General features: G+C 42.0%; 1 protein-coding gene across 2 annotated transcripts in view; it reads right to left on the bottom strand.

Moving 5' to 3' along the window:
- Positions 1-6384: 6384 nt before the first annotated feature.
- The window catches only part of KLHL28 (kelch like family member 28), a 230082-nt gene continuing 221942 nt past the window's right edge, over positions 6385-14524 (bottom strand). For both annotated transcript variants that reach the window (XM_085626939.1, XM_085626940.1), the window contains one exon: positions 6385-13527. In XM_085626939.1, coding sequence (XP_085483065.1) covers positions 13364-13527 — 164 coding nt within the window. In that variant the 3' untranslated portion in view covers positions 6385-13363. The remainder of the gene's footprint in view (positions 13528-14524) is intronic.

Below are 14524 nucleotides of genomic sequence, written 5' to 3'. Positions count from 1 at the left end.
GTTGTTAAAAGGAGTGTGGCCTAAGAAACAATTAAGGAGCATGTATTAAAGACGTGGTCTATGTAACAAAGGATGTAGCTTGAGAAATAAAACGGACAATGGAGCCATTTGTGCTGGAATCAAGGACCTTGGGAAGAGAAAGAGCTGTAAAGAAATAACACAAAATGATTAGGTTAGTAAAAAAAATAGAAATTAAAAAAAGTGAACGTGTTGCTATTGCGATTACCTGTATTCTGTTGAATGCCTTCCCGCAGAAGGGAAGTCAAGCTTCTTTTGAAAGAAAGAAAAAATAAAATAAATGTGCAGATCAGTTCTGTGCTGCGCTCAAAGCAGACACTTTCAGACAGATGTCACGGTACTAGGAATGGCAGGCGGAGCACACGTTTTACAAGACAAGTGTGTTGTAATCTGTCCCATATTCCCTGTACCTGGTTTCCCCCCGCCCTACCTCTCCCAGTGGGCTTGCCCACGAATTAGAATGTTGGTGGCTGAAGCTCGGATTAGAACGTTGATGATAACCGAGCGCAGGCTGAAGGGTCCACATGTAATAAACCTACTCTCCTCACTCGTCTGCTTGGAGTCTAATTATATCTTTGGGAGAGTTATATATCACAACATTATTTTGGCGACGAGGGTGGGATGTAACTTACAGTATAACCTCTGTTATTGCTTTGTCCCGCAGGGAGATGTGTTGTAATCTGTCCCATATTCCCTGTACCTGGTTTCCCCCCGCCCTACCTCTCCCAGTGGGCTTGCCCACGAATTAGAATGTTGGTGACTGAAGCTCGGATTAGAACGTTCTAATCCGAGCTTCAGCCACCAACATTCTAATTCGTGGGCAAGCCCACTGGGAGAGGTAGGGCGGGGGGAAACCAGGTACAGGGAATATGGGACAGATTACAACACATCCCTTATGAACAAGTTACTTACCTTTGGTAACACATTATCTGGTAGAGACTCTATCTAGCTGCAGATTCCTTACCTTTGAATTTCCCAGGCGTCAGGCTGGATCCGGAAACTTTTGCTTAGCAATACCCTTGCACACGCCGTCGGGTGGCTCCATTTGGCTCTGCGTGATGTCAGCAGCATCTGATATGACGTCACGGTACCTATATAGGTGCCACCAGGCGCACGGACGTCAGTACTTTTCATTTTTTGCACGCCAGAAGCACAGAGCCGAGAAGTAACTGACTTAGTTGTGTGCAAAACTTGTGCCCTGAAAAGGGAAGTAACTCTAACCCCGACAAAATTGGTCCGCAAAGCGGGAGAGGAATGGATGGGGCTGTAAAAAATCTGCAGTTAGATAAGAGTCTCTACCAGATAATGCGGAAGGTAAGTAACTTGTTCGTCTGATGGAGAATTTTAGCTGCAGATTCCTTACCTTTGAATTAGATACCCAAGCCATACCATCCAGGCGATGGGTTGCAGACCAATACCTTACACTAGGAAGTCCTGCAGGACTGAACGGGAAAAATGGCCATCCCTGCAGACCTGATTGTCCAGGCAGTAGCGCTTGGCAAATGTGTGCATTTGCCGCCTGACAGATGTCATGGAACTGGGACACCCTAAGCCAAGGCCATATTCGCAGCCTTTCCCCTGGAGGAATAGGTTCTTAATTCCTCAGAGGGCTACTTCTTGGCCAAGGAATAGCAGATCTTAATGCACAGAACGACCCAGTGAGAGATTGTCCTTTTCTGCACTGCCCGCCCCTTCTTAGCTCCCATGAACCCCACAAAGAGTTGGTTGTCCACCCAGAACTCTTTTGTGCAGTCAAGGTAAAACGACAACGTTCTTTTTAGGTCCAGTCAGTGGAGATGCTCCTCTTCCTTAGAGGGATGCGGAGGCAAAAAGAAGGTGGGCAGCGTGATGGATTAACCCAGATGGAAAGGTGTCACAAACTTAGGCAAGAATGATGCACGGGTGCGAAGCACCACTTTATCCAGAAAAGACATTATGTAGGGAGGTGTACAAGACAACGTCTACAACTCACTCACCCCGCGAGCAGATATAATAACCACTAAAAAGGCTGTCTTGATGGTAAGCAGCCGGAGGGGACAGTTGTGCAAAGGCTCGAAGGGAGCACACATAAGATAAGTAAGGACCAAATTAAGGTCCCACTGCGGCATAACAAATGGCGTGGGCGGAAACCAGTGCACCAGCCCCTTTAAAAACATATTTAAAATTGGAGACTTGAAGAGAGGGGGTTGATCTGGCAGCCGCAAAAAAGCGGACAGAGCAGAAAGATAACCGTTGAGAGTTCCCAAAGCACAGCCCTATTGGGCAAGGGTTAGATGGAATATAAACATTGCAAGCAGACATTTCTGTACAGTATAATAACAATTTCTGCCAACTGCAGGCATATACAGTCTTAGTGGAGGGACACCTGGTTGCCTAAATAAGGTTACATACTTTGGGAGGAAGGTCAAAAGGCATCAACAGCCTCTGCTTAATCTCCACACATGGAGGCGCAGAGTTGACAGGTTCAGGTGGAGAACCCTCCCGTGCTGCTGCAACAGAAGATCCTCCCGAAGGAGCACCTGATCGGAGGATCGATGCTCATCTTCAGAAGCTCTTGATACCAGACTCTCCTTGCCCAGTCCGAAGCCACAAGGATGACTTGGGCCCGGTCGCTCCTCATCTTCTTCAGAACCTTGGGCAGGAGTAGTATGGGCAGAAAGGCATACAGCAGGCCCGACCTACATTCGAGACGAAAGGCATCGCCGAGCAATAGCTGCCTTGGAAACTCCAGCACACAGTATTGCTGACACTGTGCGTTCTCTTCGGAGGCGAACAAATCTAACCAAGGTTCTCCCCACGCGCCACCTCCGACTGGAGACGCCACTTGTGATGCACTAGGAATCGACAGCTAAGTTCCTCCACCCTGGCGTTGAGAGAACCTGCCAGGTGTTGAACCACCAGGGTTATGCCCTGCTGTTCCAGCCATGTCCAGCGATGCAGGGCCTCTCGACAAAGGGTCCATGAACCCACCCCATCCTGCTTGTTGTACCACCACATGGTAGTTGTGTTGTCCATGAACACCTGCACTAACATTCCCTTGACAGAGGGAAGAAATGCCTTCAATGTCAACCGAATCACTTGAAGCTCTAACAAATTTATGTGGAGCCCCGACTCTGCCGGAGACCAGAGTCCCCTGATCTCCACCTCTCCCAGATGCCCACCCCATCCCACAAGTGATACATATGTCATGACTGAGTTCTGGTTGGGGAACAGAGAAGGGTCTGCCGTTGACCCAATTGTGGTTCGTCCATCATCACTGTAGATCTCTTGCAGTTCCTTCTGAGATCTGGGCCACATCAGAGAGTTTTCCTCGATGCTGTGCCCACTGGAATTTCAGGTCCCACTACAGAGCCAGCATACGCCACCTAGCATGCTTTACCAACAAGATGCAGGAGGCCATGAGGCCCAACAGACTCAGTCAGTCTCACTGAAATCCAGGATAGAGGGTGAAACATCAGAATCATAGCCCGAATATCCTGGACTCTCTGCTCGGGAGGAAAGGCCCGAAACTGCACTTTGCCCAGAACAGCGCCGATGAAAGGAAGTGTCTGAGAAGAAGTCAGGTGTGACTTCGGCATGTTTATAGAGAACCCCAGCGAATGAAATTGGTCCGCCGAAGTCTGAAGGTGGGCGACAACAGCCTGGGGTAAGGATGCCTTTAACAGCCAGTCATCAAGGTAGGGGAAGACTGACACCCCTAACCTGCGCAGATGAGCTGCGACCACCGCAATCACCTTGGTGAATACCAGAGAGGCACTGGTAAGGCCTAAGGGGAGCACTGTAAACTGAAAGTGCTCACGGCCTACCTTGAACCGCAAGTAACGCATGTGGCCTGCCAGGGTGGGGGTGTGAAAATATGCATCTTGCAGGTCCAACACTACCATCCAGTCTCCTTAGTCTAGAGCAGGCAAGACCTGAGCTAGAGTGAAAATCTTTAACTCTCCCTCTTGAGGAAGAGACTGACGGCCCGAAGATCTAAAATGGGTCGCAACCCTTTGTTCTTCTTCGGGATCAAAGTAGCGAGAATAGCAGCCACTGCTTACTTCTGAAACAGGGACCGTTTCTAAAGCTCCCTTGGCCACGAGAGCTGTAACTACCTCCTGGAGCAATTTCAGATGATCCTCCGTCAGCCATTCCTGATTTGGTAGAATGGGAGGAAGAAAAAAATGAAAGGAAGAGAATAGCCCTATTGAATGATCTGTAAGACCCACTGATCCGATGTTATGGACCTCCAGTGGGGGAGATGATGATGTATTCTCCCGCCAACTGGAGTGGTGTGGTTTTGCAGTTTAAGACTAGGAGTGCTTGGAGGCAGGGCAAGACTGGGAACCAAAACCAGCCCTGGCAAAGTGCTCGGCCGGCCCCCCCGGGGGGTTGGGGGTGCCGCCGAGCTCTTTGCCAGGGCCGGTTTTCGGCAGATTTTATTACAGGGCCGATTTTGCAACTATGCTGCAAAAACGGCCCAGTACCAAAAACGCCCCCCGGGGGCCCAAAACCGGCCCGACCCGTGCGGCCCACCGGGGGATTGCCCGGTGCCCGCTACGGCCTGCATGGAGGCTGCGGCTGCCGAGGGCAGGGTCGCTGACGTCTTCTGACTTCCATTTCTAGGTCAGAACGAACTGTGTCCATGTCCCTGCAGAGTTCGCGAAGCCTGCGCAGGATGGTGGCTGGGACAGGAGTGACGCATCTGGAAACCCCTTCCGTTGCCACGAAAGGTAGACTGGCAACGAGGAGTAGAAGAGAGGACCAAGGATCTGGCTGTAGCTCGAGAGTCCTTGAACCTCAAAGGGCATGTCCATCATATTGGCCTAGACATCGACAGAGAAGGCAGTTGGCCTAAGCCAGGTGTGACGCTTCGAGGCCACTATTATGGAAATCGATCTGTCCAGCGAATCCGTTGTATCAAGGCCATACCATATGGTGAATATTGCTGCATCTTTTCCATCCTGAACTGCTTGGGAGAGCACAGCTGGGCCTCCTCCGGGACTTGCGGCAGCACTTGCGCAACCATATCTCAAAGAGGGTGAGAAACGGCCCACCGACCGCAATGCCAGGCGGGAGGAAGAAAACATATTTTTTCCAAATGAATTCAGCCCCTTGGATTCTCTATCCAGAGGTGCGGAAGGGAACTCATTCTGGAATGTAGAGGCGTGCACCACCAAACCTTTCAGGGGTGGGGTGTTGGCTGAGGAACTTTGTGTCAACCGACGCTAGGTGATGGAGGTGTGCAATTGTCCTATTCACAGGAGCCCCGGTGCTAGGCTTGGACCACATGCCTAGAAGGACATCAGTCAATGCTCCGTTAAAGGGCAAAAGGGGCTCGGAGGTGGAAGCCTCAGGTTGAAGCACGTCAGTCAGGAGATTAGTCCTGACCTGCAAGGAGGGCAGCTCTAGTCCAAGGACCTCAACTGCCCTTTTACCCACCATGGCATAGGCACATCATGCGGCGGCAGGCAGCACATGGCTTGAACCCAGTCTTTCTCAAAGACATCCTCTCACATAAAGGATTTTTTTTTCGAATTCGACAAAAGGTCTAGTAAAGACCTGTTAAAAAGTGACACAGGTGTAGCTCTTCCTGGATCAACGCTGAACTGGTGCAGAAAGAAAAGAACCGACGAACGCCTACTGGGTGGTGCCTATACAGATACCGCAAAGTCATAACCGACGCTACGACGCCGACATCACATGGAGACACTCGAAAAAACGTGCAAGGGGTGTTAGTTTCCGGATCCAGTCTGACACCTGGGAAATTCAAAGGTAAGGAATCTGCAGCTAGAAGTCTATCAGATATTCGCCTGCTCCTTCTTCCCCTAGTACTCCCCATAAATTTCAGTCAACAGGAACGAGGATGCTCTTGACTAGAATACTTTGGCTGTTCCTCGCGTACAGAAATGGCGAGATGAGGTTAGGAAAATAGGGCCTGAAAGCGACCACTTTCAAGGCCTGTTTTTCAGCACTGCCGCTGATGAGCATCAACAGGACTCTGCCCACCTAAAGCCTCGTAGAAGCTTTGCATGACGTTATCGATAGTAACACTGCCTGAGGTACGAAGGTGATCACTCTTGGTAATCTTGCATGCAGTGGTCGCTAATGTTATTGTGACTTTTGTTGTCCCTGTGGTAGCACTAATAGCATTTTAGTAGCTCTGGTGATCGTCATTGAGCGGAAGCAGCTCTTCTATAGAAAAGACTAGAAATCTCTGGGCCAATTTTTTGGGAGGTGAACGAATAGGAAAATACTTGCGCAGAACTGAAGGATACCCTCACTAACTATTTGATTTTTTTAAATACTGTTTTGCAATCTCTCATGTACTGTGTCTCATCTGTTGCAAATAAAACACAGCTACGCAAGAACTGACACAAAATATTGCTTTTAAAGTTTATTTAGTAAACATGTCACATAAAATGAAGTACTGTTACAACAATCAGTACACAGCATTACACCATTATAACATGTAAACGGACAAACAGTGCTAGAGTAAAGAACACAGAGAAATAATGCAACAAATCTGCCATTTGGGTAAAAAAAATGAACGGAATCCCCCTCTTATTGTGTAAACAAAACAACGAAAACCCTACTGCTAAGTAGGTATACTCAACAATGCACATGTAAATAATTACATTGAATTAATTATCCAATAGTCGCAACTAGATTACTCTCATTACTAGTTGGAGTACAGATATTTAACTATGTACATAGATTTAAACTCTTAAAAAAATAAGAAACACATTGGGTGTAGTTCAACGCATAAGGCAAAATATAGGCATTATCATCCAGTTCTGTTACTTTCAGTAAAACTTCAATAAGTAATTAAGGCAAGCTTGGAACTTTTTGCATTGTGTTGCAAATGAATGGGGCTGGTGAATGAAAATATCGCAAAGACAACCCTGCGCAAATGACCATCACCAAATCCCCTTTATCAACCTTTCCTCGAGTAAACCATTAGTTTACCTGACTATGAAAGACATGCTATCTTTTCAACAGTTTATCAAATACAAGTAACATTTCTACATGATCTTTCACTGAAATACCCCACACCTGTTTAAAGTGCTTCCACAGTAAACCTAAGTTTAGAGTGAAGATTTAGAACTGGATGATAATATGACATCTTGTACGAGCTAGTTAAACTGCAAACAAAGATGCAGCATTTAACTGGTTTATTGGTTGAAATGCAAAACTGTCTCATCTGACATTTCGGCAAATGAACATGTTAGTGAAAAGGAATCAAAAAGTGCTCTAAGCAGATGTAATTAACAGCATGCTTCTAAGAGATAGCTTTAAGGGATTTTAAAAAAGGTGGTCACACTTTTGTATATATTACAGGGTTCTGCATTACCGTTTTTTCTCAGCAGGATTAAACAGATCAAATTTAGAGGCTTTTATCCGGAAACCGTTTCGAATGTATTAACTCTGACCATTCTTATGGATGTAACATCAAACTGCATGCAAATGCTACCAGTGTTATTTTCAAGCTGGCAAGGCAGTTTCACAAACTTCTCAGGTAAAGCCAATTATTTGCTACTTTTCACAAGGACCTGCAAGATGTACTAGACAGAAGCATTTGATGCCATGTAATTGTAAACCTATAAAATAAATAAAAAATAGTTACTCATAATAAAGATACCATTTCTCTAAGCTCGTCGGACTTTTTAACATAACTCACTTGTAAGTATTCTCAAGCCAAGTAGGACGATTGAAACTAGTTTACAGAACTTCAAAATGCAAATGTGAGGACTGTCATGTGTGCTGTTCTACTGCTTCTCCCTGTGCCCACAGTCACTCACTGTATGGTCTCAGAGTGCTACTCCCACAGTTCTCTCGGACTGAAACTTTAGAGATGAAAAACATTGAAGTTGACATGGTGAAAAGACGCTCCCCATGTTAGAGATAATATAGACAAAGAATACTCAATTTTAGTGACAAACCTAACTTTTCCTTGCTCCTTCAACCTTACCAACTTACAATATGTATTTAGAACCTAGCTAGAAATACGTCGGAAAATAGCAAAAGCGTGGTAAAAAGCCATGTTTGTAATGAACTAGTTGCCTGAAAACAGCTTTATATGCTGCGCTGCTACCCTAGAAGAAGTGACTAAACAGCCCTGATCAAAGAATCTTCATCCAGATGTCAATGATTTTCCTTTGAAGAGATGGAGTGGAACCGGAAATTTAAGGCAATCATAAAAGTTGTCTATATCAGAACAGAAAGTTTAGTCTTTTAAAACAAATGTGCTGTACCTTTCTCTTCCATAGATTCACATCCTTGGTACAATAATTCTTTGCCACTATGGGTGAACCCGAAAACATCATAATAATAGAATTTTTCTTTGTCTCCTTAGTGACTTTTGTACAAAAGTTCAGATGTTCCACATATGTTCAGGGCAATAACCTCTCATACGACCCCCTACCCCTCAAATATTTTTATCTTGATCTACCTTTTGAGACATGAACAAAACGTCAACACTCATTTAGTTCAAATAATCACATCTGAACTAGTATAATTAAGCAACATAATTCATATTTCCGTCTAGAACAGGAATGTACACTGGTATAGAAGAGAATCTGCTCTACACTCTTGATGTCGAATTTATATATAACTTAGACAATCTGCTTTTCAAGTTTCTGAACAATATATTTCTGCAGCCATTTGTTAAATAAACAAATGGCTTTTTGTAACCATTATATCTTTCTCTCTCCATTAGATGCTGATCTAAGATAACTTTACGTCAAGCTAAACAACCATAAGATAACGTTTTTTTGTTGCCTCATAATTTTAGTTCCAACAGTTTGAAAAGCAAAATATTGTCCAGCATTAAAAGAATGAATAAAGTGTACTACAAGAAGGTTTCCATTTGGAAACAGTGCTTGAGAAAAATCCATTAATTAAAAACATCACAACCACCATTCGGAAGGAAAGCAGTCGTTGTAAAGATTTAATCTTCTATCTAATGTTGGGCATTCAGATAAAAAGGTAAATAGTTAGCCAAAAGTAGGTATGCTAACATCTTGCTTAACTATGCAAATAAAAACATCTTTCCATGGAAAATATATTAAATAAGAGAAAAAAGGCTCAAATGGAACAAATTAACTATCAAAATACAGGGCAGTCTTTTTGTGAAATGTCTGATGAACAACAGTTTCCATACAAAGCTTTGTTATTTGTTAAAACAGCCTGAGCACAAAAGTGAACCTGAATGTCAATATATATGACAAAATTTGCTCAGATGCAGCAACATATGAGGAGATACATGAACGACTCAGGAACTACAGTTGTAAACTGAGTTTTGTAATGACATAATTACTGGTTGAAGGTTTTTTGATTCCTTAAGAACTTACAGGCAGTTGAAAAACTAAATTCCAAGACTTTCAGGACTAAAGTTATGATTATTAGGTTGTGATGTAAAACATTCAGAGATTGCAGATCTAATTCAATGAGCAATTTGACATGTAGTTATTTTGACAGATGGAGGCCAAAATACCAGAAAAAGCAGAACCTAGATCTGCCTGGCTCATGTCGGTCATTCAGATTATTAGTGAGTTTCAACTGTTTAATAAATAAGGGACAAGCATAGCATTGGGAAAGCACACAAATGCCTTGGACCAGAGTACAGAAAGAGCCCCTGTTAAAACTGATCTTGTTGAAACTCCAGACCTAAAGTGATCCATCTTTAGAGTATCCTTTTTGAAAAGTGTAGATTATAAACTAGTGATCACAGTTTTGTATACCTTCTCATAGAACTCTTTTTCCCCAGTCTTGTAGACTCACTTATGCTCTTATAGTAGGTGAAGAATATAAGAGCACATTTCCACAGAATAAACAAGAACGAAGCACCGGTTTTTTGGCAGAGGAGTACTCAGTCACAACTTATTACAACAGGATTATATGCTATATGCTAAAGCCCTTGTAATGAGGTGGACGGAATCACTGGAAGGAGTACCCTTCCGCCAAACTCTAAATAAACCCCCTAGTTAAAAGGTGCAGTGTATCCTCTTCTTTGCTCAAGTCTGCCAGCTTTACCAGTTCAGTTACTTTTGCTAAACGACTCATGCTGCAAACAGTGAGCAATACCATTTCATCATTTAGAAAAATTTCTGAATCCTGGAAATACAAACTACAAGCCATAACCAACCAGGAGAAGATGTATATAAAAGAGACACAAATAGCTGAGAGAGCTGCATCTGGTAGAACAGTCGCCATGGGCAAAACTGTGGTGAAACAAGACCTTGATTTAGGTATTCTGGAAGAGGTGGTACCAAGAAAAAACGAACTGTTAGTCAATACATCGGACTACACTGGTTGAACCTTTCAGAGCAAAACCAAAGATGCACTAACACAATTTCTCTGTACAGAGCACCTCATAATAGCATCGTCCTCCCTCAGACTTAGATCATAGGGAGTCCCACAAATTATGGGAAAGACCACCAAAATAAAGAGGGCATCACACTAAGTGAAACTATGGGCCTTTTTTGCAATCATCACTTTAAACAGTAGTAGGGATTTTTACCTACATGTGTGAGCTCGTCCACGAGAATGAAATCCATAGTGTCAAGTGTGCTGGGCATGAGTCTTGCATCTGCTTTAAGCACCTACATGACGAATCTCAATCATACGTGCACACAGTAGGCAAAAAGATTCAGATGCCCTTTGCATGCCATACAAAAATCAATCGCAATGTGCTGACAATAACTAAACCAAACACATCTTAAAGACTTGAAACAAAGAAACCACTGTATAGTCCAGTACTCCACCAGAAATCTGGCAAATAACAAAATCACTGCTGCACAGGACAAAAACATTGTTATTCCATAGGCAACCTGAGGAGAATGTAGCAGTGACAAAAAAGTTGAAATGTGAAATTTCTGTAGGTTTAATCCTTTTCTGTCAGTAGACAAAACACTAAAAATAAAAGGCATGGATTTAATGGAACATAGGACAAGCCAGAACCGATTGATAGGGCTACACGTTAATATGCCGCCAGGCTAGATTTTCAATGATAAATTAAAATAATACTTTGGCCTCTAGCAAAGCTTGAGGATATCAACAATGAATAGGAAGGAGTCACACCTAAAAGTGAGGCCCATGAAGAATCACATCTTTATCAGGATAAAGGAAAAAATTATTAAATTTACAGCAAAAACATGGTATCTTCCGCCTCTGAACCCAAAGGTTGAAGCAGCACACGTAAGTATCAATCTTGGGCTGCCATAATAAAAAAAAAAAGAAAAATGTAAGTCTAGACTAAAATAGTTTACATTTTATATCTGCAGTGTGCGACCTGCTTTCAAAAGTTGGTTATTCGACAGATGTCCATTTATCTTTCAATGATTCAAGATCTAAATTGCATGGCTAGGAACATTCAGTTATATGCTATCAACACTATTATTGCTGTATATTTACAATAATCTACAGATCACTAAAAACCCAGCAAAGTAATTTAAAAACAATGCAACTTTTAAAGTGTTATTTGCTTACGATCCCTGGCGATTTGTTTCAGTTAATAGTACTTGCAGGTCATATCATTTTTGTGCAAAACTTTTCACAACATTACTGACATTTGTCAGCATTAGAGTAGTTCTCAATTGTTACATTTTAATTTTTCAGCTTATGGAAGAACAAAGGAACTTGCAGGTTGCCTTAATTCAAATTAGACATGAAATAAGAATAGATCAAGCGCACACTGCTCACCTCATGTATTTATAAATAAATGGCTTTTTGAACAACTGTGTAAAATACAAATATATTATATTATATATTATTGCACTTCAGTAATTATTGTACGATGAGGGAAGGTGTACACATTATGAAAATATTTGTTTTTTAAATATGACAAAAAATGAAATGGTGTAGCAGCTAAGTGTCGAGACTTAGCCCTTCCCAGTACCGACTTCAGGCTAGGAATGAAAAAAATGGAAATACCAGCGGATTTCTCTTACCAACAAAACGTTAGGCATTATGTAAACTAATTTTGGCTTCCATTCATTACATAAGCAGCAGGTGCCAAGTTTGGATTCTAGACAAGAATCCCTCTTGATGATTAAGTCTTGATGGATGTGTGCACAATTGCACAGTATAAATAACTGTTACCGCTTTGGTGCTCTGTCAATACCATTTTCAAAAGTGAGATAAAAGATAGTGGTGGATAAATTATTTGGTAAGAAATTGTATCCAAAAAAATGAAATGTATAGGATTTAATTTCTCTTTCAGAAGTTTTAAATATAATTTACATACATTAAATGTAATTAAAGAGGTGATTTGATGGATCAAAAATAAACTAGCCAATACATGTTAAATCAGGAGAAGTGTTAATTAAAAAAAAAAAACTATTTCATGCATTCTGCATACAGCAGACAAGTGCACAAACATTGGTAACAGCCTTGTCTTTAATATTAGTTAGCACCAATTTGATATCTCTGCATTTATTCAACAAAGCAACCATATTTTCACACCAAGTGAAAACATTTACAAGGAATTATAATAAACACGAAAGGATGAGAATCAACATGATTCCTCTATTTACAATGATGCTCTGAAGTCCCTGTGCTGGATATGAATACCAAGAAGCCAGGATTAATGATTCTGATTTTACAACAATAAACAACCACAGATCAGAGTAAAGATGAATCAGCTAATGTAGTAGAAAACAGAAGGATTATGTATTTGTACAGTGCTGTTCTTAACACTACCCCTGCCCAAGCCCCACTTTTCCACCCAATAAAATATCAAGATATTAAAGACATTTTCTTGTATTCCAAATATATCACATTATACACAGGTTAATATGCCCAGCCCTAAAATATCTTAGTACGTAAAAATAAAGAGTTTACCAGTCAACAGATTATGGCATTTGTTATTTACAGACCTTGAGTAGTATTTTATTTTTTTACAGAAAAAGGCAGCCCTTTAGTTACTCTTGTAGAAAAAAATGTGAAGCACTGGTATTGTTTTTTAAATGCAAAGGAACTCCAATATAGCCAGTACAGTCCTACGTTCAGTCATGTCCACTACCATAGTAGACTGTATGTTTCACATATAATTACAGAGTAGATGGCAAAGTTTTAGAGGGGTACACAATATTAAGTATTTATAGACTTTTCTCATCCAAGAAACGTTAAGGGTGATGACAGACAGCACTTTTCCGGTGGTTTGCAAACCAGATTCTTCTTGAAGGAAAAAAAAATAAACTATCCGAGTTAGCAGTAGGTGTACCAGAAAGATGTATGTTTATTTTGAGACCAGTCTACACTCTACTTTCTTTCTCAAACAAATTAGTCTTCCTGCCTAAACACAATCCTGAATTCTTACATGCAATTTCCCTTGCAGCAACATCCATGAGGTCCAAGGTCATCAAAGCGCGGTCAAACCGAAATTACACCGACAGTACATCATACCAGCAGAATCCAACCATGTATCCGAGATGGGGTCATACTTTTGTACAGTGTTCAAGTATGAAGACCCCGAGTGCCCTCCAACCACATAGAGGTAGTTATCGATGACAGCCGCTCCAACTCCTTGCCAGGGGGAAAAAAACAAAATGTTAATATATTTATTTATACTTGCGATTTACCACTTAAAATCATAATGAGTAATGAATCTAATATTTGTGTGCTTAGCCATACATGAGAATATTGACATACCATAGATAATCTATTCATCTTTATGTAATTATTAGATCTCTTTAATGTCTATTAAAACTTCCAAAACCTTCACCTCTCTACCATTGTTTATATTTCATCAAACTACATTAGCACCCACCCCCCTTCCCCTAGCAACTTTCTCACAATCTACATTTCTATCCACCACATTGGTTAGCGTTCAGCTGCCTCTGCTGGTGCCGCATGAAGACCACATCACCTTATTGCATATATTGCAGGTCACACAAGCCCATTTAGTCAGTGTCACCCTTTCAATTTTAAAGATCAGGTAAGAGAACAGACTCACTTTCCATGTTTTATGAGGACATGAAAGAGGTTTTTTGAGGCAAAGATGGATAATCAAGCAATGAATTGCAGTATGCCTTTTGAAGTATTGAAGAAAGTTTAAACATCCACAGTCTACATCTTACATGCCCTCAACCACACACATCCGGTCTTCAAGGGTTCTGTGTTTTAGGGCTTAGTTGCAGCTGCAGGAGGGGAAACAGCACAATACAACAGAGATCCTCTTTCTCCACCCAGGGCATCTGATCCATTTAGGGATTTTTAGCTTGTTGGCTTCAATTACCCTGTGGAAGATTACTCATTTTGAAGGTCAAAGGCCTGTCTAAGAGTCAAGCCTCTTTTCTAGGTTGAGTATTCTCAGAAGTCTAACTTCCTTACTAGGTTTGGCCTCCAGATGGCATCTGCACTTGACTGGAACCCAATCATTCTGTGGAAGTTGAAACATTTTGAGGCTGTTCATTTCTTTCACAAGTTGGGCCTCTTAAAATGCCAACTGTGGTGCAATTTTTCATATTGTGTGTAAACGATTCTCCATATAACCCGATGTGCCCCTTCTGTGAAGGCTCTT

The sequence above is a fragment of the Triturus cristatus genome, chromosome 9 (genome assembly GCF_964204655.1).
Source record: "Triturus cristatus chromosome 9, aTriCri1.1, whole genome shotgun sequence".
Classification (NCBI taxonomy): Eukaryota; Metazoa; Chordata; class Amphibia; order Caudata; family Salamandridae; genus Triturus; species Triturus cristatus.
The sequence above is the reverse complement of the archived record's forward strand: the minus strand, read 5'-3'. Positions and strand labels throughout refer to the sequence as shown.